The 22453-nt window shown below is 43.2% G+C and overlaps 1 protein-coding gene across 2 annotated transcripts in view; it reads left to right on the plus strand.

The window, feature by feature from the left end:
• The window catches only part of rhpn1 (rhophilin, Rho GTPase binding protein 1), a 113623-nt gene that overhangs the window by 18151 nt on the left and 73019 nt on the right, over nucleotides 1-22453 (plus strand). For both annotated transcript variants that reach the window (XM_041190423.1, XM_041190424.1), the window contains exon 3: nucleotides 9150-9278. In XM_041190423.1, the coding sequence (XP_041046357.1) occupies nucleotides 9150-9278 (129 nt within the window). The remainder of the gene's footprint in view (nucleotides 1-9149; nucleotides 9279-22453) is intronic.

Consider the following 22453-nt stretch of genomic DNA (forward strand, 5'->3'; position numbering starts at 1 on the left):
TATACAAACCTGTTCTATTTGTAGACAAAAGACAGTTGATTCTGAGGAGGCAACTTGGAAGGTACAAAGTGACCGAGACAAAATATCTGGGTTGCAAATAAGTGCAGGTGAAATTTAATATGGACCTAGCCTACTGCAAGTATGAAGAAAGACTGTCCTATTCTTCTCTCTGCAAAACAAAGCAGATATTCAAGCCTGGAGAGCTGAACAGTGGATAAATAGAAGACTGATTGATTGATTGCTACTAATCACTACCAACAGAGTGCTAGGAAAACATTGCAGAACCTTAGGCTCTTCAGCCTAGGAAATGGGGAGTTGAGAGATTATCCAAATCCATCCCTCTCCCTGCAATGGCCTAAGGCTGAACAAGACTGTTCTCAACCTTGGTGTCACATTTGACCCTGAGATAAGCTTCCAAGGAAATACCCACCCAACACTAAGATGCTCTATTCACATATCTGAAACATTGCCTTACTCTCCCCTTCCTTGTCACCTCTCTTTCAGTGAGTATTCCAATGTGCTTCTGGTTGGCCTCCCACTTCCTTCCCTCTATAAACTGCATCCAAAACTCTGATGCCCTTGCCCTTACACCAAGTCCCATTCATCCAACAAATCTGTGCTTGCTGACCTACACTGGCTCTGTGTTAAGCAATGCCTCAGTCTTAAAATTTTTGTCCTTGTTTGTAAGTCCCTCCTTGGCTTTGCCCTCCCTATCTCGGTAATTTCTTCCAGCTCCACAAACCTCTGAGATAACTGCACTCATTTAATTCTGAAGCATCCCCCACCTATATTGGTGGCCATAACATTGATAAGGCAGTGGCACACTTGTTGAACTGCCCAGGCCTTAAGCTCTGGAATTTCCTCCCTATCTCTGTGTATCTCTTCCTCTCTCTCCTTTTAAGATGATCCTCACAGCCTACCTCATTGACTAAGCTTTTGGTCATCTACCTTTATATTGTCTTCTGTGGCTCGGTGCCAAATTTAGCTTTATAACATTCCCTCTTCATCAATTTGGAACATTTTGTCCTGTTCAAGATGCTATATAAATACAGGTTATTATTATCCCAGATGTGTGAGTATAAAATATAATAAATTTAACCATGGCAAGGGGACACATTCAAATTTATAGTTTAAATTTAGGAGTGATTTAAAGAATATACATAGAATGTTCAGCACAAAGCACGCCATTCTGCCCAACTAGTCTGCGCTGGTGTTTACATTGCATGTGACACTCTTTTCATTTCATCTTTCTCATCTCAGTCTTTCAGCATATCTTTCTATTCCCTTTTCTTTCATGTATTTGTCTAGTTCCCTTTTGAGGCAAAAAGCTTAGATGCTTTCAATCACTTGTAAAGAGTAAAGCAATTACTCCTTATTTCCCTCGTGGGTCTATTAGTAACTATCTTGTATTTATGATCCCCAGTTTTGTATTCTCCCACAAGTGGAAAAAATTCTCTCCATTCCTACCTATTCAAACCTTTCATAATTTTAAAGATCTCTATCAAGTCTCCTCTAAGTGTATGTACAAGGGAGTAGGTGAGATATAATGACAGCATAGGAAGACAAAAATATATAATTGCTGCAGAAAGGAATATGAAATGGATCTTGAAAGGATAGCAAGAATTACATAGTTGACATATTGGAAGACAAATAGAAATCAAGGGCCTTTTAAAAACATGTAGGTAATAAGGTAACAGCACACTTGTTGACACGACTTTGTATCATTCTTCACAGTGGAGGAAGAGGATAATATATCTGATGTTCTAGGAAAATTAATAATAAATAAAGGACTGAAACTCAATAAAGTTAATGTAAACAAGATAATTGTTGCGACAGGGTGAGGAGGAGTGAGCTGGCTCCCTTTCTATTTGCCTCCTTGATTAGTTGCAACAAAGGTTTTAAAATTTCTTTTCCACATAAATGACTTTGCCAATCCAAATGTATGTATTTGTTAATAAGGAGCCAATCAAAGCAGGTTTTCTTGAGTCAGAGTAAATTTATTACTTACTAAACCCAAGGAAAAAATAAATAAAGACATGATGATATACACACACATGTCAGATGTAGGAAAGTTAGAGTCCATTAAAAGTTAAAAGATTAAGTCCTTTACTTGCTTTGAGGCGTAGATTGTTGAACATTGCCACCATTTGAAGTTAGTTGGCTTCCTGTAGAATTCTGGCGTTGATTTGGTTCAGGTCTGCACTTTGTTGAAGATACTCTTGTGGCTTTAGAGAGAGAAACCTTTACTGCTCTCTTCCAGCAGTGTTTTTAGATGACTGTGATATTTCTCCTCCTGATTCTGCTTTGCAGAACCAGTTTTTAAAATTCCTGAACAGAAACAAAAATACCTGGGGAAAAAGTCAGCAGGTCTGACAGCATCTGCAGAGAGGAACACAGTTAACGTTTCGAGTCCGTATGACTCTTCAACAGAACTAAGGAAAAATAGAAAAGAGGTGAAATATAAGCTGGTTTAAGGGGTGGTGGGACAGGTAGAGCTGGATAGAGGGCCAGTGATAGGTGGAGATAACCAAAAGATGTCATAGACAAAAGGACAAAGAGGTGTTGAAGCTAGTGATATTACCTAAGGAATGTGATAATAAAGGTACAGATAGCTGTGGTGGGGGTGGTGTGGGGGAAAGGGATCGAAATAGGCTAAAAGGCAGAGATAAAATAATGGATGGAAATACATTTAAAAATAATGGAAATAGGTGGGAAGAGAAAAATTTATATAAATTATTGGAAAAAAGGGTGATCGGAAAGGGGCTGGGGATGGAGGAGAGAGTTCATGATCTAAAATTGTTGAACTCAATATTCAGTCCGGAAGGCTGTAAAGTGCCTAGTCGGAAGATGAGGTGCTGTTCCTCCAGTTTGCGTTGAGCTTCACTGGAACAATGCAGCAGGCCAAGGACGGGCATGTGGGCATGAGAGCAGAGTGGAGTGTTGAAATGGCAAGCGACAGGGAGGACTGGGTCATACTTGTGGACAGACCGAAGGTGTTCCGCAAAGTGGTCACTCAGTCTGCGTTTGGTATCTTCAATGTAGAGGAAACTGCATTGGGAGCAGCGAATGCAGTAGACTAAATTGAGGGAAATGCAAGTGAAATGCTGCTTCACTTGAAAGGAGTGTTTGGGCCCTTGTACAGTGAGGAGAGAGGAGGTAAAAGGGCAGGTGTTGCACCTTCTGCGGTTGCATGGGAAGGTGCCGTGGGAGGTGGTTGAGGTGTAGGGGGTGATGGAGGAGTGAACCAGGGTGTACCAGAGGGAATGATCCCTGCAGAATGCCACCGGGGGGGCTGAAGGGAAGATGTGTTTGGTGGTGGCATCATGCTGGAGTTGGCAGAAATGGCGGAGGATGATCCTTTGAATGTGGAGGCTGGTGGGGTGATAAGTGAGGACAAGGGGGACCCTATCATGTTTCTGGGAGGGAGAGGAAGGTGTGAGGGCGGATGCGCAGGAGATGGGCTGGACACGGTTGAGAGCCCTGTCAACCACCATGTGTGGAAAACCTCGCTCAAGGAAGAAGGAAGACATGTCAGAGGAACTGTTTTTGAAAGTGACATCATCAGAACAGATGCGACAGAGGCGAAGAAACTGAGAGAATGGGATGGACTCCTCACAGGAAACTGGGTGTAAGGAGCTGTCGTCGAGGTAGCTGTGGGAGTCGGTAGGCTTGTAATGAATATTGCTGGACAATCTATCACCAGAAATTGAGACAGAGAGGTCAAGGAAGGGAAGTGTCAGAGATGGACCATGTGGAAATGATGGAGGAGTGGAAATTGGAAGCAAAATTAATAATTTTTTCCAGGTCCAGACGAGAGCATGAAGCAGCACCGAAGCAATCATCAGTGTACCGGAGAAAGAGTTGTGGGAGGGGGCCGGAGTAGGATTGGAACAAGGAATGTTCCACATACCCCATAAAGAGACAGGCATAACTGGGGTCCATGCGAGTACCCATAGCCACACCTTTTATTTGGAGGAAGTGAGAGGAGTTTAAGGAGAAATTGTTCAGTGTAAGAACAAGTTCAGCCAGACGGAGGAGAGTAGTGGTGGATGGGGATTGTTCGGGCCTCTGTTCGAGGAAGAAATGGAGAGCGATCTGACCATCTCGGTTGGGGTTGGAGGTGTAGAGGCATTGGACGTCCGTGGTGAAGAGGAGGCCATTAGGGCCAGGGAATTGGAAATTGTTGATATGATGTACGGTGTCAGAGCAATCACAGATGTAGGTGGGAAGGGACTGGACAAGGGGAGAGAGAATGGAGTCAAGACAGCAAGAAATGAGTTCCATGGGGCAGGAGCAGGTTGACACGATTGGTCTGCCGGGACAGTCCTGTTTGTGGATTTTGGGTTTTTGGAATTTTTAAAATTCCTGTCTGTAAATTCCCAGAAACAAAACAGATTAGCATGTCTTGCAGTCATTGCAGACTAAGTAATCCCATTTTTTGATCTTTTCATCTCTGAAACGTTTGACACATTTCAAGATAGAAGTCAACAGGAGGTAGAGTATTTCTTCCTCCACGGGGTTTTGAATATCTGATGCGTACCTGGTTGGTTAGCAGTTCCCATTGTCTTGATAGAGCTTACAGCTGAATCAAAGTCCAGCACTTTGTATTTTGATGTCTTCCTTTTAAGAGAGTCCCTGTTTAAAGTGGACCTTGACACCCAGGCGTAAAATTCCATGCATCAGGTCTGCGGTGCAATTCATATAAAAAAAACTTCCAGGGACATGGTCAACTTACGGTATCAGACATTGGATTACTCGTGGCAACCATTTTTGGTCAGTGTCTTTTCTTGTTTTTTTTAAAAAGGGTCTTATTTAAACAGTTCAGTATGTCTGTGGTTAACTGGTAAAGTTGTAGGTAGATCTCACTCAGTCACAGTTTTCTGTCATTGTGACAGTGTTAGGAATGATACTGGTAATAAAGGCTTGCAGGTCCACAGGGACTAATTATTGCGTCCCAAGGTTTTAATAGAAGAAGGCAAGGAACCTGAAAACCTCCATTATTTAAGAAGTGTGTGAGAGAGAAACTAAGAAATTCTAGACCTTTCAGTCCTGTGGCAAGGAAGTTGTCGGAATCTATAATTGAGGTCAGAGTGACTGAGCACTTGGAGAAATGGAGTTAGGATCTCGTTGAATGGCTGAACATGTTCAGGGGGCTGAATGGCCTACTCCTGTTTTATATGACTAAATAAAGAAGGACTAGGGTCTTTCTGGATAGATAAACTAGGATGGGCACTTAGTGGCCTTCATCCGTTTCTATCTTGTAACTGTTGTGTATGTTTGATTTACTTGTTTTAAAATATTCTGGACAGTTCAATGGATAAAATATACATTGCTAAGCTATTCAAACTTTGGTTCAATCCCAGGTCTATATTGAATTAGTTGTCAGCCAGGGTAGCAGTAGGAACGCTGCAATTGGTCACTTTTCTCCTTGGCTAAAGAAAGCAAAATAATTAGTCATGATCCCACTGCTAATTACAGTCCATTGACCCAAACTGCTGCATTTATATTTGTCAAAGTCCAGTGTCACCCAGATTTCTGATGAAAGGTCATTCTGAAGGGTTAACTCTGTTTCCCTTTCCACAGATGCTGCCAGACCGAGTGAGTATTTCCAATAGATAAAAACAAAAAAACTGCGGATGCTGGAAATTCAAAATGAAAACAGAATTACCTGGAAAAACTCAGCAGGTCTGGCAGCGTCGGTGGAGAAGAAAAGAGTTGACGTTTCGAGTCCTCATGACCTTTTGACAGAACTTGAGTTCGAGTCCAAGAAAGAGTTGAAATATAAGCTGGTTTAAGATGTATGTGGTGGGGGGGAGAAAGAGAGAGAGAAAAGTGGAGGGGGTTGGTGTGGTTGTAGGGACAAACAAGCAGTGATAGAAGCAGATCATCAAAAGATGTCAGAAACAACAGAACAAAAGAACACGTAGGTGTTAAAGTTGGTGATATTATCTAAACGAATGTGCTAATTAAGAATGGATGGTAGGGCACTCAAGGTATAGCTCTAGTGGGGGTGGGGAGGGCATAAAAGATTTAAAAATATTTAAAAATAATGGAAATAGGTGGGAAAAGAAAAATCTATATAATTTATTGGAAAAAAACAAAAGGAAGGGGGAAACAGAATGGGGGTGGGGATGGAGGAGGGAGCTCAAGACCTAAAGTTGTTGAATTCAATATTCAGTGCGGAAGGCTGTAAAGTGCCTAGTCGGAAGATGAGGTGTTGTTCCTCCAGTTTGCGTTGGGCTTCACTGGAACAATGCAGCAAGCCAAGGACAGAAATGTGGGCAAGAGAGCAGGGTGGAGTGTTAAAATGGCAAGCGACAGGGAGGTTTGCGGTCTGTCCGCAAAAATGATCCAAACCTCCCTGTCGCTTGCCGTTTTAGTACTCCACCCTGCTCTCTTGCCCACATGTCTGTCCTTGGCTTGCTGCATTGTTCCAGTGAAGCCCAACGCAAACTGGAGGAGCAACACCTCATCTTCCGACTAGGCACTTTACAGCCTTCTGGACTGAATACTGAATTCAACAACTTTAGGTCTTGAGCTCCCTCCTCCATCCCCACCCCCTTTCTGTTTCCCCCTTCCTTTTGTTTTTTTCCAATAAATTATATAGATTTTTCTTTTCCCACCTATTTCCATTATTTTTAAATATTTTTAAATCTTTTATGCTCTCCCCACCCCCACTAGAGCTATACCTTGAGTGCCCTACCATCCATTCTTAATTAGCACATTCATTTAGATAATATCACCAACTTTAACACCTATGTGTTCTGTTGTTTGTGACATCTTTTGATGATCTGCTTCTATCACTGCTTGTTTGTCCCTACAACCACACCAACCCCCTCCACTTCTCTCTCTCTCTCTCTCTCTCTCTCTTCCCCCCCCCCCCCCCCCCCCCCACCCTACACACCTTAAACCAGCTTATATTTCAACTCTTTCTTGGACTCGAACTCAAGTTCTGTCGAAGGGTCATGAGGACTCGAAACGTCAACTCTTTTCTTCTCCGCCGATGCTGCCAGACCTGCTGAGTTTTTCCAGGTAATTCTGTTTTTGTTTTGGATTTCCAGCATCCTTTGTTTTTTTGTTTTTATATCTGAAATACTCTGCTTTGGTTTCACCAAATTAGGCTCAACTGTGCTGCTTTTTGTCCCCAAAGTTATATAGACTGTTACAGTTACTTGCTCATTTTGTACATGAAGAATGGCCACTTTATTGAAGGCACTATAAATGCAAGCTGCTGTTGTTTATTCCATTAGATTTTTATCAAGTTTAGTGAATGCCACAAAATCTTTGTGTAAATAAAACTTTCCTGATGGTTAAGCTTGATGCTCCAAAAAGAAGTGTAGGCAGCTTCACAAAGTTTCTAGATGTTCCAAGTCACAGCTGAAAGAATGATCAAGTGTCAGAGTCAATAAACTGTCTACTTCTGTCTGTTGATGTGTGAAAAAGTGTTGCTTTATCAAATTCAAATTGAAGCCTTTGTTGTTTTTCAATTTCAGCCCACTTGCTACTTTGCGTATGTTTTTACTGTAAACACTCCTTCCAGAAATGGGTCTGTTTCAGCTGCTCCACTTTTCAATTAAGGGTGACTGAAATTGCCAACTTTACATCATCTTCCATTGGTGAAAGCAATTAAAGTGCACGTTTATTTCTCATCTGTGATGTAATGCATATGCGGAGAGGGGGTGTGTTTTGCCATACAAGATGCAGGAAGCAATAGTACAGTGCTTGGTGGGGAGGTGTGGGTGGCAGTGCAATACAGACATTCATGAGCAACCATATGCAGAATGTCTGTAATGAAGTTAGAAGGGACTAATGTTGAATCAAACTATACAAAAGATGAAACACAAAACTTTCCTCATTTTGGTGCTAAATGGATTCATGCCCATGAATCCCTCACATTGCTGTCTTGCCGATCAAAGCTGTACTGTTGTGAATAGGTGCTGACAGAGACACAGAGCTTTTCCCTTGAGATTGCAGGCTGTAAGGAGGGACACAGTGGGACATTCATCTCTTTTGTTGCTCTTGTATACTGATTATGAGAAAGGAGCAGGTTAACCCTCTTGTCAGCATTTGGTGCAGGGCCTAAGAAACCAGAAAAGGTAGAGTTTATTCCCCTACAACACCCTCCTGTTGGTTTTGCCCCACTCTTCTCAGTCTTCAAATACTATAACAAATTTCAGCTATATAGTACCTTTTACTGCAGAAAAATATCCCAAGGCATCAAACATGCTAATGAGGCAAATAAATGATCTACTGCTATGACTTTTGTGAATGCTACTCTGTAACTGAGCACTCATACATGCACAAGAATATTCTGGGATCCCTGACTGTCTTTTTACTAGCATGGATGAGATTGAGAACATGTGATTTGTAAGAAAGAATTTGCATTTATTTTTAGTTCCCTATCACAGTACTGTAAGATCTTTTAAATCTACCTTAGCTGGCAGGCAGGTCCTTGGTTTAACATGTTGCACCTTGGGCAAATTAGCTGTGCCTCAATACTGTGATAAGTTTCAGACTGGATTATATCCTCATGGCTGCGTACCCACAATCTCTCTTTTGGATGCAAGAGTAATGCAGGTCGAGTATCCTTTATCCGTAAACCTGAAAACCAAACACATCCAAAAACTGCACTTTTTTTGAACCTCATTGACCTTAAGCAAGTCCCTGACCCGAGCCAACATGAACCTTGCCAACTGCACCTGACCTTCAGCATGGGAAGTCTAGTCCTTTGCACATTGAATCTTCTCCTACAAGCAGAATCGCAGATGGCGCCTCGGGCGGGAACTTATTACGGGTTCCCTGTATTTATTATTCAATGATGCATCCTAATTTTCCAGCCATCTTATTTACTTTAAAAATATAGCTAGCCTAGGCTTAGGTTATTGTAATGCAAGTTGGCCTAGCCCCACATGCCGTATCCGAAAACCGAAATTAGCTGAGATCTGAAAAACAATTGGCCCTGAGGATCTAGAATAACGGATACTCTACTGTACCAACATCAAGCTGGTACATTGAAATTTCAGTGTTATGTGCTGCCCTGGTTCCCAGTGTTTTTTTTTCTAATTTGCCAATGGAAAATAGTTAGAAATGAATGCCATGTAACATAGTGCTCAATTTTTATTCATTTTAAATTTCTGATGATGTTGCAGAGCTACAACTAACAACAAGGTGAAGGAAAATGTGGCTCTGGAATTGAGTTTTGTGAACTCCAACTTGCAGCTCTTGAAGGAGGAACTAGAGGAACTGAACAGCTCAGTGGAAGTTTATCAGAATGGAAAGTATGTATTTTCTCTGTACTTATGCTTTATATCATGGCTGTTTTTTCACATTTTAAATTTAATCCTAGAGGTGTCCTAAGTTTATCAAACCCATGTTAAATTATAATAAAAATACAGTGATAGAAGCATTCAGCATTTCATCTGCTAGCCTTGCTGCAATATATTCCATCACTTCTGTTTTTATTTTAAATTGATTTGCTTTTTAATATGTACATTTAACTATGCTATTAAAAAAAAATTGGAAAAAAAGGCTGCATGCCAAAACAAATGTAAGTTCGAGATTCTATTTTTTTCCGCATTCGATTATCAGGGTAGCAGCAAGACTAGTGGGGCAGTAAAATTATAACTTGAGTTTGCAGCTGGCGAAAGAATAAATAGGTTGGCCCATTCTTTACCCCTATGTATATGCTTTCTTCCTTTCATCTTGACTGTAATCTTAAAAAAAAACTGGAGAGTTGAACTTGTGGTTTCTGTCGGTTGAGTGACACCCATATGTTGGAAACCTGTGACACAAGAATAGTATATAAACAGTTTTGTGTATTGTCCTGCTACACCATATAGTGCTAACCCAGGAATCCGACTGTGGCACTTACAGGATACTTGTGATGTGAGCAATCAGTGGAATTAAATGTGAGTTATTTCCAATTCTTAATCTCAGCAAGGTTCTATAACAGTAATGTTGGGTGAGAGATAATCTTTAATTAACCTCTCCCCCAGTATCCTTTACTAAAAGAAGTTCATTCAGTCTTTTTTTAAAATCTGCTGTGGTCTTTTGTTGCATCAGAGAGAAGTAAAATGCTGAATGGAGATAAGGTACTTCACTGTAGGTTTGGGCAAAAATCACAAGCAGAGACATGATAATGATATGGTTGTCTAATTTTATTTAATAATCCTGATTACTGAAAGACTCCTAGTTTCTGTAAATTTGTGGTGTTAATCATGTGCTCTTCTGCACAGTGTGTACATACATAGAAGCACAAAACAAGTGCCTTGGTGAATTAATTTGGCCAATGAGAAATTTACAAGTTAGATAAACATTTAAAGAGGAACTTCACCCAACTTTATAATTTTGAATTAGTTTAGCACTTTGATCTATTGCTTCTTTTGTAATTGAGCATTACTGGTAGTGTGAGTCAATGTTGAGGTTTAGATAACAGGGCGTTGTCATGCAATCTCTTTGTCAAATGCAGAAGCTTGATTTATGGCACATCCTATAATGAGCAAAATGTTGCACTGCATCTCTAGCCTTTTTCATCATCTCCTGGGATCATTTGGACTTTCTTTTAAGAAGCTCTTGACTTATTCATTCGCCACGTGGTTTAGAAGGACAATGGGAAACATACCTGAGGTTTTTTTTCCCTTCCTGTTAGAGAAACAATTTGACATAGACACTTTGGATAACAGGATTGAAATTAATACCTCACTATTTGGAGGATTGTGGGTGCAAACGTGTAGCTCACCATTCTGTGATGCAGCAGGCTAGAGCTTCAGCGACCACATTGGCATGTCTTTTTAGTTACTGGCTTCCATGTCATTCCTAATACAATGTCAAGACTGTTGAAATTGAGAGTCAACTCACCCTTACTCCGACTTAAAAGAGTGAGGGTGGAATTTTATCAATGGCATTCTGTTTCCAAAGGCAGAACCAGAAGTGGGTGACACTTTGGGAGCCAGCTTCCAACGGTTCAAATTAAAATTTAAAGTACCAGTGGCGGGCATGGGAGACACATGCGCACATGTGGCTGGGAACGCTTTTCAGTGGTGAGGCCCACCATCAGCTGAAAATGTAGCAGGTACAGGTCGATGACAAAAGACCCCCCTCGGCAAACAGACTCTGTATCACAGTCTCAACTTTCTTGCCCAACTCCATTTCCATTAATATAAGACTTATTGAGAGCACAAATGTGGCAAGGGTGTTTTCCAAATTTAAATTTCACTTGTAAATATTGCACATTATATTGGTTTCACTTTATTCACGTGTGCATCATCGTTGTTTGTTGAGACAAGCTTAGTCAGATAGCTAAATGTACTGGTGTACTTCACGATTAGCACGCATTGATAGTTACAAGGGAGCTAGGGCCATTTCCTTTATTGTGGAGAAAACAATGTTTTTTTTTGTTCACTCCTTTTACTGAATGTTCATTCCCGTGTCCAATGTTACTCTGTGAGAAATGGCTGAACTTGCAGGCTCAGCTGGCCCTCACTTTGGGCATTGTATGAATTGTAAAGGAGATTGTCCGAGATTACATTGAGCAAGGATAATTGAAATGCTGTAAGTGAACTGAAAGCCCTGCAAGGATGGTTCAGGATACAAACACATGAAATTGGAGCAGCTTGGTCCGCCATTCAGTCTGATCATGGCTGATCTGTCTGTGTTTCAAATTCCACATTTCCATCTACCCCTGATAACCTTAGATTCTTATTAGGCAAGGGAATCAATCTACCTCTACTTTAAAAAATTCAATGACCCTGTCTCTACCATCTTCTGATGCAGAGAGTTCCAAGGTCTCACAACCATTTGAGAAAAAAATTCTCCTCATCCCTGGCGTAAAAGGGCAACCCCTAATTTTAAAAGTGTCCCCCTTGTTCTGGACTGGCCCTCAAGCGGAAACATATTTTCCACATCCACCTTGTCAATACCATTCAGGGTCTTATATACTTCAATCAAGTCACCTCTCACTCTTCCAAAATCCAGTAGAAAGAAGCCTATCCTCCATAAGACAATCCACTCATTCCAGGTATCAATCTAGTAAACCACCTCTGAACTGCCTTCAACTCATTTACACCCTTCCTTAAATAAGGAGATCAAAACTGCACACAGTATTCAAGACATTGTCTCACCAATGCCCTGTATAACTGAAGCACAAGAGTCATTCGGACTCAAAAAGTTAACTGTATACCTCTCTGCAGATGCTGTCAGACCTGCTGAGTTTTTCCAGGTATTTTTATTTTTGTTCTAGATTTCCAACATCCACAGTATTTTGTTTTTATCCTTATTTTTATGTTCAATTTCTCTCGCAATAAAAGAAAGCATTCCATTAGCTGCCTTAATATGATTTTTCGGTCATGATAGGCTGATGAACATATGTCCAAGTGTGACACAAGTGTTGTTGGAACCAGCATTCACTAGCAAATGTGGGTGACAAAGCTCTGTTTCTCTTGCTCTTCTGGATGGCAGAGGACACAGGTTCAGAGGTAGCTCTGCAGGAAAGCTGGTAGGGGTTGATGTACATTCCAAGTAGGCAGTGAGGTTCTGACGATGAGACCAAGGTCATGTAGGTGCCTCATTCTTAGGAAAATATGGTATATATCAAGTTGTCCCTGGCATCCTGTGCACTTCTCTCCATGGCCCTGGCATCCAGGAAAGGCTCATGCGCATTCATGGCTTCCTCATCAGGCAGATCCAATTCTCCCTCATCTGAGGAGGAGTTCTCTTTAGTGCTGCACCTGCTCTTCCTGTTGCAGCTGCTCTCTGCATTGCATAGCCATGTTGTGCAGTGCACAGTAGACCACAACTATTCGTGATACCCACTGTGGTGCGTACTGCAGAGCCCCTCCAGATCAGTCAAAGCAGTGAAAGTGTACTTTGAGCAAGCCAGTGGTTTGTGGAATGATGGTTCTGGTGGAGGCATGAGCTACATTGTCATGCTCTTCTGCTGTGCTCTGGAGATGCTTCAGTGCTGTCATCAACCAGGTCCGGAGGGGATAGCCTTTGTCCCCAGAATCCTAGCCGTCAATCTGGACTGGTACCCGAAACAGCTCTGGAACCTGCGAGTTGTACAAAATGAGTAATGCCAGCTCTCTGGGAAATTAGCACAGACATGCCTGATTCTCGCCTGTGGTTGCAGACTAGTTGTATATTCAAAGCGAAAGCTCTTACGACTCACAAATGCCGCTGGTTTCGGGGAGCTTTAATGGACACATGGTGCAGTTGATGTCGCTTTGCATGCTAAGGAAAGGAGCAATAACTTCATAACATGATGCCCTTGCTGCCTGGCTGTCCTAATATGTGGAGTGAATAATTCATTTGCATGATCTAAGAGGGTCCCCTCCTTTATGCAGTTGTGGTCGGCAACGTGTGATTTGCCAAATATGTCATCTGTGGAGCCCTGGAAAACACCAATAACGAAGAAATTGAGTGCCACAGTCATCTTGAGAGACCATTGCATGGAGTTCCTTCAAAATTCATATGGCTGCAGGTCTTGCTGCACAATCCCAAATATTTCAGTAACCACTCCCTAGGACAGTCTCCATTGCCTCTGGCATTGCCTCACCAACTTCTGCAGGCAATTAGTTTTTGTCCTGAGGATGCTGTGATGCAGCAGTACCCATCTTCTACGATGTCTTCCCTGGATGGTTGCATGCTGGCCAACCTTTTCCTCTGTTGTGGAATGGCAAGAGCCCTCCTTTTGGGATTGTAGGAATATTGGGTATACGAGACCGATAGGTATTAACAATTGTTCCCCAGTCACTACTGTTTGATCTGTAATAAAAGCAGATAGTGCTGTAAAAGCTCAGCAAGTTGCAGCATCTGTAGAGAGAGAAATAGAGTTAACATTTCAAGTCCAATATGGCTCTTCACCGAAGCCCACTGCAATTTACTGTGCCTTATTTTTCTTATTCATTTACTTGCATCCAATTAAAGACCATCATTGACAAAGCATAGGAGTAAAATGCCTATCAATACTTTTGGTTGAAGACTGGAGAAAGAATTCAGAAAAGAATTGGAATATTTCTTTTCTGACAGTCCTGCAGCACTATTATGCAAGAATTTGTTGAAGCAAATGATGTGTGGGATGCCACAATTTTTGATTCATTTATAGCTTCCTTCCTGACCTTATGGCAATTTAGCTCTTTCGAGGGAGAAAAATATTTTATTTGTTTTAGAATAATTCCCTGATGGCTGAGTGGATAAATGTCTCATGTCATGTGACACTGTGCCAAGAATTAGATCAAGAATGAAACCGGACAGACCACCCAGCATTGACCGTGGCACTGGAAACAACAACGGCAAACTCAGCCCTGTTGATCCTTTAAAATCCTCCTTACTTACATCTGGGGGCTTGTGCCAAAACTGGGAGAGCTGCTTCACAGACTAGTCAAGCAACAGCCTGACATAGTCATTCTCACGGAATCATACCTTACAGATCATATCCCAAACATCACCATCACCATCCCTGGGTATGTCCTGTCCTACCGGCAGGACAGACGCAGCAGAGGTGGCAGCACAGTGGTATACAGTTGGGAGGGTGTTGCCCTGGAAGTCCTCAACATCAACTGCGGACCCCATGAAGTCTCATGGCATCAGGTCAAACTTCCTGTTGATTACCATGTACCGACACCCCCCCCCCCCACCCCCACTCCCTCAGCTGATGAGTCAGTATTCCTCCATGTTGAACACCACTTGGAGGAAGCACTGACAGTGGCAAGTGTACAGAATGTATTCTGGATGGGGGATATCAATGTCTGTCACCAGACCAGTACAGACTGAGCTGGCTGAGTCCCAAAAGACATAGCTGATAGACTGAGTCTGTGGCAGATGGTGAGAGAACCAACAAGAGGGAAAAACATACTTGACCTAATCCTCATCAACCTGCCTGTTGCAGGTGCATATGTCCATGACAGAATCAGCCCTTTTAGAGACAAAGTCCCATCTTCACACTGAGAATAACCTCTCCCTTGCTAAATGGGATAGGTTTCAAACAGATCTAGCAACTCAAGACTGGGCAATCATGAGGCGCGGTGGGCCATCAGCAGCAGCAGAATTGTACTCGACCACAATCTGTAACCTCATGGCATATCTTCCACTCTACCATTACCACCAAGCCAGGGGATCAACCCTGGTTCAATGAAGAGGGCAGAAGGGCATGCCAGTAGCAGCACCAGGCATACCTAAGAATGAGGTGTCAACCTGGAGAAGCTACAATACAGGACTACTTGCGTGTCGATTAGCCAAAGTAGCAAGTGATAGACAGAGCTAAGCGATTCCACAACCAACGGATCAGATCTAAGCTTTGTAGTCCTGCCACATCCAGCTGTGAATGGTGGTGGACAATTAAATTAAACGTCTCGCTGGAGGGGGCAGCTCCACAAATATCCCCATCCTCAATGATAGGGAAGTCCAGCACATTAGTGCAAAAGATAAGGCTGAAACACTTGCTATAATCTTCAGCCAGAATTGCGCACCCCCGCCCCCCCCCAGAAGTCCCGAGCGTTATAGATGCCAGGCTTCAGCCAATTCGATTCACTCCACATGATATCAAGAAATGGCCAAAGGCATTTGATACTGTACAAGCTATGGGCCCTGACAATATTGTGGCAATACTACTGAAGACTTGTGCTGCTAGCCAAGCTGTTTCAGTACAGTTACACTGCTGTCACCCAGCCAGCAAAGTGGAAAATTGCCCAAGTAGGTTCCGTGCACAAAGATCTGGACAAATCAAACTCAGCCAATTACCGCCCCATCAATCTACCATCAAATCGTCAATAAGTTGATGGAAAGGGTCATCAAGGGCTATCAAGCAGCATTTACTTAGCAATCATCTCACTGATGCTCCATATGGACTCTGTCAGGGCAACTCAGCCCCTGATTTCATGAGAGTCTTGGTTCAAACATGGACTAAAGAGCTGAACTCCAGAGTGAGGTGAGTGTAACAGCCCTTGACATCAAGGCAGCATTTGACCAGGTGAGGCATCAAGGAGCTCTAGCAAAACTGGAGTCAATGGGAATCAATGCTCAGCACCATTTGTGACTCCTCAGATACTGAAGCAGTCCATGTCCAAATGCAGCAAGACCTGGACAATATCCAGGCTTGGACTAACAAGTGGCAAGTAACATTCGCGCCACGCAATGACCATCTCCAACAAGAGTGAATCTAACCATTGCCCTTGACGTTCTTTGGCATTACCATTGCTGAATCCCCAACTATCAACATGCTGGGGGTTACCAGTAACCAGAAACTGAACCAGAATATCCATGTAAATACTGTGGCTACAACAGCATGTCAGCGAGTAACTCACCTCCAGACTTCCCAAAGTCTGTCCACAATCTACAAGGCACAAGTCAGGAGTGTGATGGAGTGCTCTCTCCTTGTCTGGATGAGTGCAACTTCAACAATTCTCAAGAAGCTCAACACCATCTGGGGCAAAGCAGCCGGCTTGATTGGCACCCCATCTGCAAACATTCACTTTCTCCGCCACTGACGCACAGTAGCAGCAGTGTGTACCGTCTGCAAGATGCACTGCAGAAACTCACCAAGGCTCCTTAGACAGCACCTTCCAATCTCTCGCCCACCATCATCCAGAAGGACAAGGGCAGCAGATACATCAGAGCACCAGCACATGGAAGTTCCCCTCCAAACCGCTCACCATCCTGACTTGGAAATAAAATGCCATTCCTTAACTTTCACTGGGTCAAAATCCTGGTACTCCCTCCCTAATAGCACCGTGGGTGTACCAACACTACGTTGATGGCAGCGGTTCAAGATGGCAGCTCACCACACCTCAAGGGCAGTTAGCGATGGGCAACAAATACTGGTCTAGCCAGCAAAGACAACACCTCTTGAATGAATTTTTTAAAAAAAGACCATTGTTGCTAAAAAAAGGCATTGGTGCTAACTGATGTCAAGTCAGGGTGCATTACACTCAACCAGGAAAGAAATCTGGCCAAGTATTGTTCCTGGTTTTTTATATAGTCGCTTTCTGATTACATTCTGCTTGAATGATCCGCATAGCTGCGCTTGCATATGAAGAATAACAGCTAGGGCATATTGTCATTGTTGCTGTGCGTACCTGTTGAGCTATGGTGTGGTAGTGCTGTCGTTTGCCCCTTGCAATTCTCATTCATGATGTAAACACTTGAAGGAAATGACAAGTTGAGGAAAAATTTACAGAGCAGTTATGGAAAGAGCAAGTGAACTTTGAAGAACATCCTCAAAAGCCTGTAGATTGCCATTGATTCTTTGAAGTCAGTGCATTGTTTGAGACTTATTGAGAATCTATAAAAAGTTTGGTGGCGGGGGGTGGTAGCTGAGAATACAGCAGAATAAAGTTTTCAAAGGTAAAAATCATGGAGCAACATAGTTGTTCAAAATAACATTTGCTTTCAGGAAAAAAATTAGTAATTAAATTGTCATTAATAAAACTGAAGTAAAAAGGAAATCTGCCAACTCTCTGAATCTAAAGTATAAACTGTAACTTGAAAATACAGGATGCTAGCCAGTATCCATAAACTATGTAACATGTCTTTTATCATGGTGTGTATCTTTCGTAAGAATCCAGTTCTGATGCACACCCAAAATTTCAACCTGTCCTTGCTATGATTCTGAATCATAACCAATCAAACTGGTTGCCACTGTGGCTGAACTTTGCATTAGACTGCTGCAGGTTCATGTGTTGAAAAAGATAGTGTATAGCATTTAGTGGGTTTTTTTTATTATTATTCTTCCATGGGATGTGGGTGTCGCTCGCTGGGCCAGCATTTTTATTGCCCATTCCTACTTATCCTTGAAGGTGGTGGTGAGCTGCCTTCTTGAACCGCTGCAATCCATGTGGTGTAGGTATACCAACAGTGCTGTTTGGGAGGGAGTTCCAGGACTTTGACCCAGCGACAGTGAAGGAACGGCGATATATTTCCAAGTCAGGATGGTCCGTGGCTTGGAGGGGAACTGGCAGCTGGTGGTGTTTCCATGCATCTGCTGCCCTTGTCCTTCTAAATGGTAGAGGTTGGGGGTTTGGAAGGTGCTGTCAAAGGAGCCTTGGTGACTTATTGCAGTGCATCAGTGTTCACTGAACGGTAGTGGAGGGAATGATGTTTAAAGTGGTGGATGGGGTGCCAATCAAGCGGGCTGCATTGTCCTGGATGGTGTTGAGCTTCTTAAGTGTTGTTGGAGCTGTACTCATGTAGGCAAGCAGAGTATTTCACCACACCCCTGACTTGTGCCTTGTAGGTGGTGGACAGGCTTTGGGGAGTTAGGTCAGTTACTCTTCGCAGGATTCCCAGCCTCTGACCTCTTGTAGCCACAGTATTGATATGTTGGTCCAGTTCAATTCTGGTCAACGGTAACCCCCTTGATGTTGATAGTGGGGGATTCGCTGATGGTAATGCCTTTGAATGTCAAGGTGAGATGGTTAGATTCTTTTGTTGGAGATGGTCATTGCCTGCCACTTGTGTGGTGCCAATGTTACATGCCACTTATCAGCCCAACCCTGGATGTTGTCCAGGTCTTGCTGCATGTGGGCATGGATGCATTAATATCTGAGGAGTTGCGAATAGTGCTGAACATTATGCAATCATCAGCGAATATCCCCATTTCTGACCTTATGATGGAGGGAAGGTCATTGAGGAAGTAACTGAAGATGACTGGGCTTAGGACACTACCCTGAGAAACTCCTGCAGTGATGTCCTAGGACTGAGATGATTGACCTCCAACAACCGCAACCATCTTCCTTTGTGCTAGGTGTGACTCAAACCAGTGGAGAGTTTTCCCCTCATTCCCATTGACTCCAGTATTGCTTGAGCTCCCTGATACCATACTTGGCCAAATGCTGCCTTTATGTCAAGGGCAGTCACACTCGCTTCACCTCTGGAGTTCAACTCTTTAGTCCATGTTTGAACCAAGGCTGTAATGAGGTCAGGAGCTAAGTGGCCCAGGTGGAACCCAAACTGAGCGTCAGTAAGCATGTTACTGCTAAGCAAGTGCTGCTTGACAGCACTGTTGATGACACCTTCCATCACTTTACTGATGATGGAGAGTAGACTGATGGGGTGGTTATTGGCCGGGTTGGATTTGCTCTACCTTTTGTGTACAGGACATGCCTGGGCAATTTTCCACATTGCTAGGTAGATGCCAGTATTGCAGCTGTACTGGAAAAGTTTGGCTAGGGATGCGGCAAGTTCTGAAGCACAAGTCTTTAGTACTATTGCTGAAATGTTGTCAGGGCCTGTAGCCAGTGCCTTCAGTCATATCCAATGCCTTCAGCCATTTCTTGATATCACATAGAGTGAACTGAATTGGCTGAAGCCTGGCATCTGTGATACTGGGGACCTCTGGAGGAGGCAGAGGTGGGTCATCCACTCGACACTTCTGGCTGAAGATTGTTGCAAGTGCTTCAGCCTTATCTTTTGCACTGATGTGCTGGGCTCTTGCACCATTGAGGATGGGGATATTTGGGAAGCCTTCCCCTGCAGTGAGTTTAATTGTCCACCACCATTCACGACTGGATGTGGCAGGACTGCAGAGCTTAGATCTGATCTGTTGGTTTGGAATCACTTAGCTATGACTATCAATTGCTGCTTTTGCTGTTTGGTGCTCAAGTAGCCCTGTGTTGTAGCTTCACCAGGTTGACAACTCATTTTTAGGCATGCCTGGTGCTGCTCCTGGCATGCCCTCCTGTATGCTTCATGTTGATCCCCTGGCTTGGTGGTCATGATAGAGTGAGGGATATGATGGGCCATGAGGTTACAGATTGTGGTTGAGTGCAATTCTGCTGAAGGTCCACAGTATCCCATGGTTGCCCAGTCTTGAGTTGCTAGATCTGTTCGAAATCCATCCCATTTATCACATTACTTCTATACAACACGATGGAGAGTGTCCTCAGTGTGAAGGTAGGACTTTGCCTCCACAAGGACTATGTGGTGGTCCTTTCTACCGATACTGTCAGGGTCAAATGCATCTGTGGCAGACAGGTCGGTGAGGATGAGGTCAAGTATGCTTTTCTTGTTGGCTCCCTCCACCTGCCGCAAACCCAGTCTAGCAGCTATATCATTTAAGTCTGTACATGTGCTACTGAGCCACTCTTGGTGATGGACACTGAAGTCCCCCACCCAGAGTACATTCTGCGTCCTTGCCATCCTCACCGTTTCCTCCAAGCGGTGTTCAATATGGAGTACTGACTTATCGGCTGACGGGTGTGGTATGTAATAATCAGCAGGAGGTTTCATTAGCCATGTTTGACCTGATGCCATGAGACTTCATGGGGTCCCCAGTCGATATTGAGGACTTCCCTGGCAACTCCCTCCTGACTGTATACCACTGTGCCGCCACCTCTGCTGGGTGTCTCTTGCCGGTGGGACAGGTTATACCCAAGGATGGTGGTGTCTGGAGCATAGTCTGCAAGTTATGATTCTTTGAATATGACTATGTCAGGCTGTTGCTTGACTGTTTTGTGAGACAGCTCTCTCAATTTTGCACAAGCCCCCAGATGTTAGTAAGGAGGACTTTGCAGGGTCGACAGGGTTGAGTTTGCCGTTGCCATTTCCAGTGCCTAGGTCAATGTCCAGTTCCGTTCCTTTTAGACCTTTTAATGATTTGATACAACTGAGCGGCTGGCTAAGCCATTTTAGAGGGCATTTAAGAGTCAACCACTTTGCTGTGGGTCTGGAGTCACATGTAGGCCAGACCAGGTAAGACGGCAGATTTTTTTCCCTAAAGGACACTAGCAAACCAGATGGGTTTTCACAACAATCAACAATATTTTCATGGTAATCATTAGACTTTTAATTCCAGATTTGCTTGAAATTCAAAATTTCACCACCTGACATGGTGGGATTCGAACCTAGGGCCCCAGAGCATTATCCAGGGTTTCTGGATCACTGGCCCAGTGACAGTACCACTCCCCTTGATAATTAACAGAAGAACCGAGGGTAGATGAGGTGATGCAGTTTTACACTTGAAATTGTTATGATCTGCATTGCACTGCCTGAAAGGGCAGATTCTAAAGGGTATACCCACAGTGCTATTAGGAAGGGAGTTCCAGGATTTTACCAAATTTTACCATACTCATAGATTTAACGGCTGTGGCCTGGGTCTCCTAGGGCTCAGGAACCTAGCATCCCAAGGGAGGTGAGAATGGCTGCATCCAATATGTAATTGCCTTTTTAGCACTACTTGTGGGCCAGGAGGAACAGAACATTTCCATAGCCCCTCAGGTAAGCCTGCGTCATTTCCCCAATTGACCTCCCTCCACCCCTTTTCCACTCCCCAGCTGAAGCATTTTCTCATTGGCTTTCGCACCTGACTGCCTCTCAACCTGGATGGCTGCTGGCTGGGAAATGGAGAAGAAAATTCAAACAAGGTCCTGCCATTCAATTCCCACATGTGTAACCTGCATTTTCAGATTCCCTGGCTACTTTTTCCATTCTCTCACTGCATCTCCATAAATATCTCGACGTATGACTTTGGTCCTCCCAATGTTAAATCGTTGAAATTTTGCTCTTCCAGTATTTGATGTTGGACAAGTAGTCTGTCAACAGAGGGAGCAATGAGAGCGAGTCCGGTGTTGTTGGCGTACATGTTGAGCCTGATGTATTTTCAGACGATGATGTTGAGGGGCAGGATGTAGAAGAGAAAAGGTAAGAGGCCAAGGATAGATCCCTGGGAGACTCCAGAGGTAATGGAGGGGGAAGAGGAGCCTTACAGGAGCTTCTATGCCTATGGCTCAATGAACTTAATGGAACTAATCGAGAGCAGTTACATTTATCTTGGCCAATGGAGTTGAGGCATTGGAGGAGAATGATATGGTCAACATGCCAGAGGCTGCAGACAGGTCAGGAAGGTTGAGATGGGGTAGGGATGAGCTCACCATAAATATGTAGTTAGAATCAATTTTGGAAGATCCAGGGATGTTGGGATTTTGCTGCTTCTATGGGCATAAAGTCACCTGTGCACCTCTGCAAACCATGTAGGAATTAGGAAATGCACCTTGAATTAAACTCAATATACTTCAATTTAGAAAAGGTTAAGAGTGTATGTAAATTAAATTCATCTTTTTAAATTAAAAGCCACCACCCCTGCAGATGGGCAGAGTGAAATGAGTGAAATCGTCTACTGGACAGAGTAGCAGAGGGACAAATATTCAGAATATAGCTGAATGCTATAATGGGAGAATTAGTTCATGAAAGGACAAGCTTCAATGAGTCACACGACTGTATTTGTTGTTGCTGTAATGATTTTTACATAAATTCTCTCCAGCTATATTCTGTTCGCAGGCCAGCAGATTCCTTTGTTTTTCTTTGAAAGAGCATTGGAAGAGTTAGGAGATGCTGTGTTTCCAGTAACAGTTTATATTCCTGCAACAAAGTTTTTTTATTTTGCTTTTGCTGTCCTTCATACCATGTAATCCAGGACAATAGTGTTGTGTTTGTCTATAAAGAGCCTTATTCACACAGCCAGTTC

Source organism: Carcharodon carcharias, chromosome 6 (genome assembly GCF_017639515.1).
Source record: "Carcharodon carcharias isolate sCarCar2 chromosome 6, sCarCar2.pri, whole genome shotgun sequence".
In the NCBI taxonomy this organism is placed as follows: Eukaryota; Metazoa; Chordata; class Chondrichthyes; order Lamniformes; family Lamnidae; genus Carcharodon; species Carcharodon carcharias.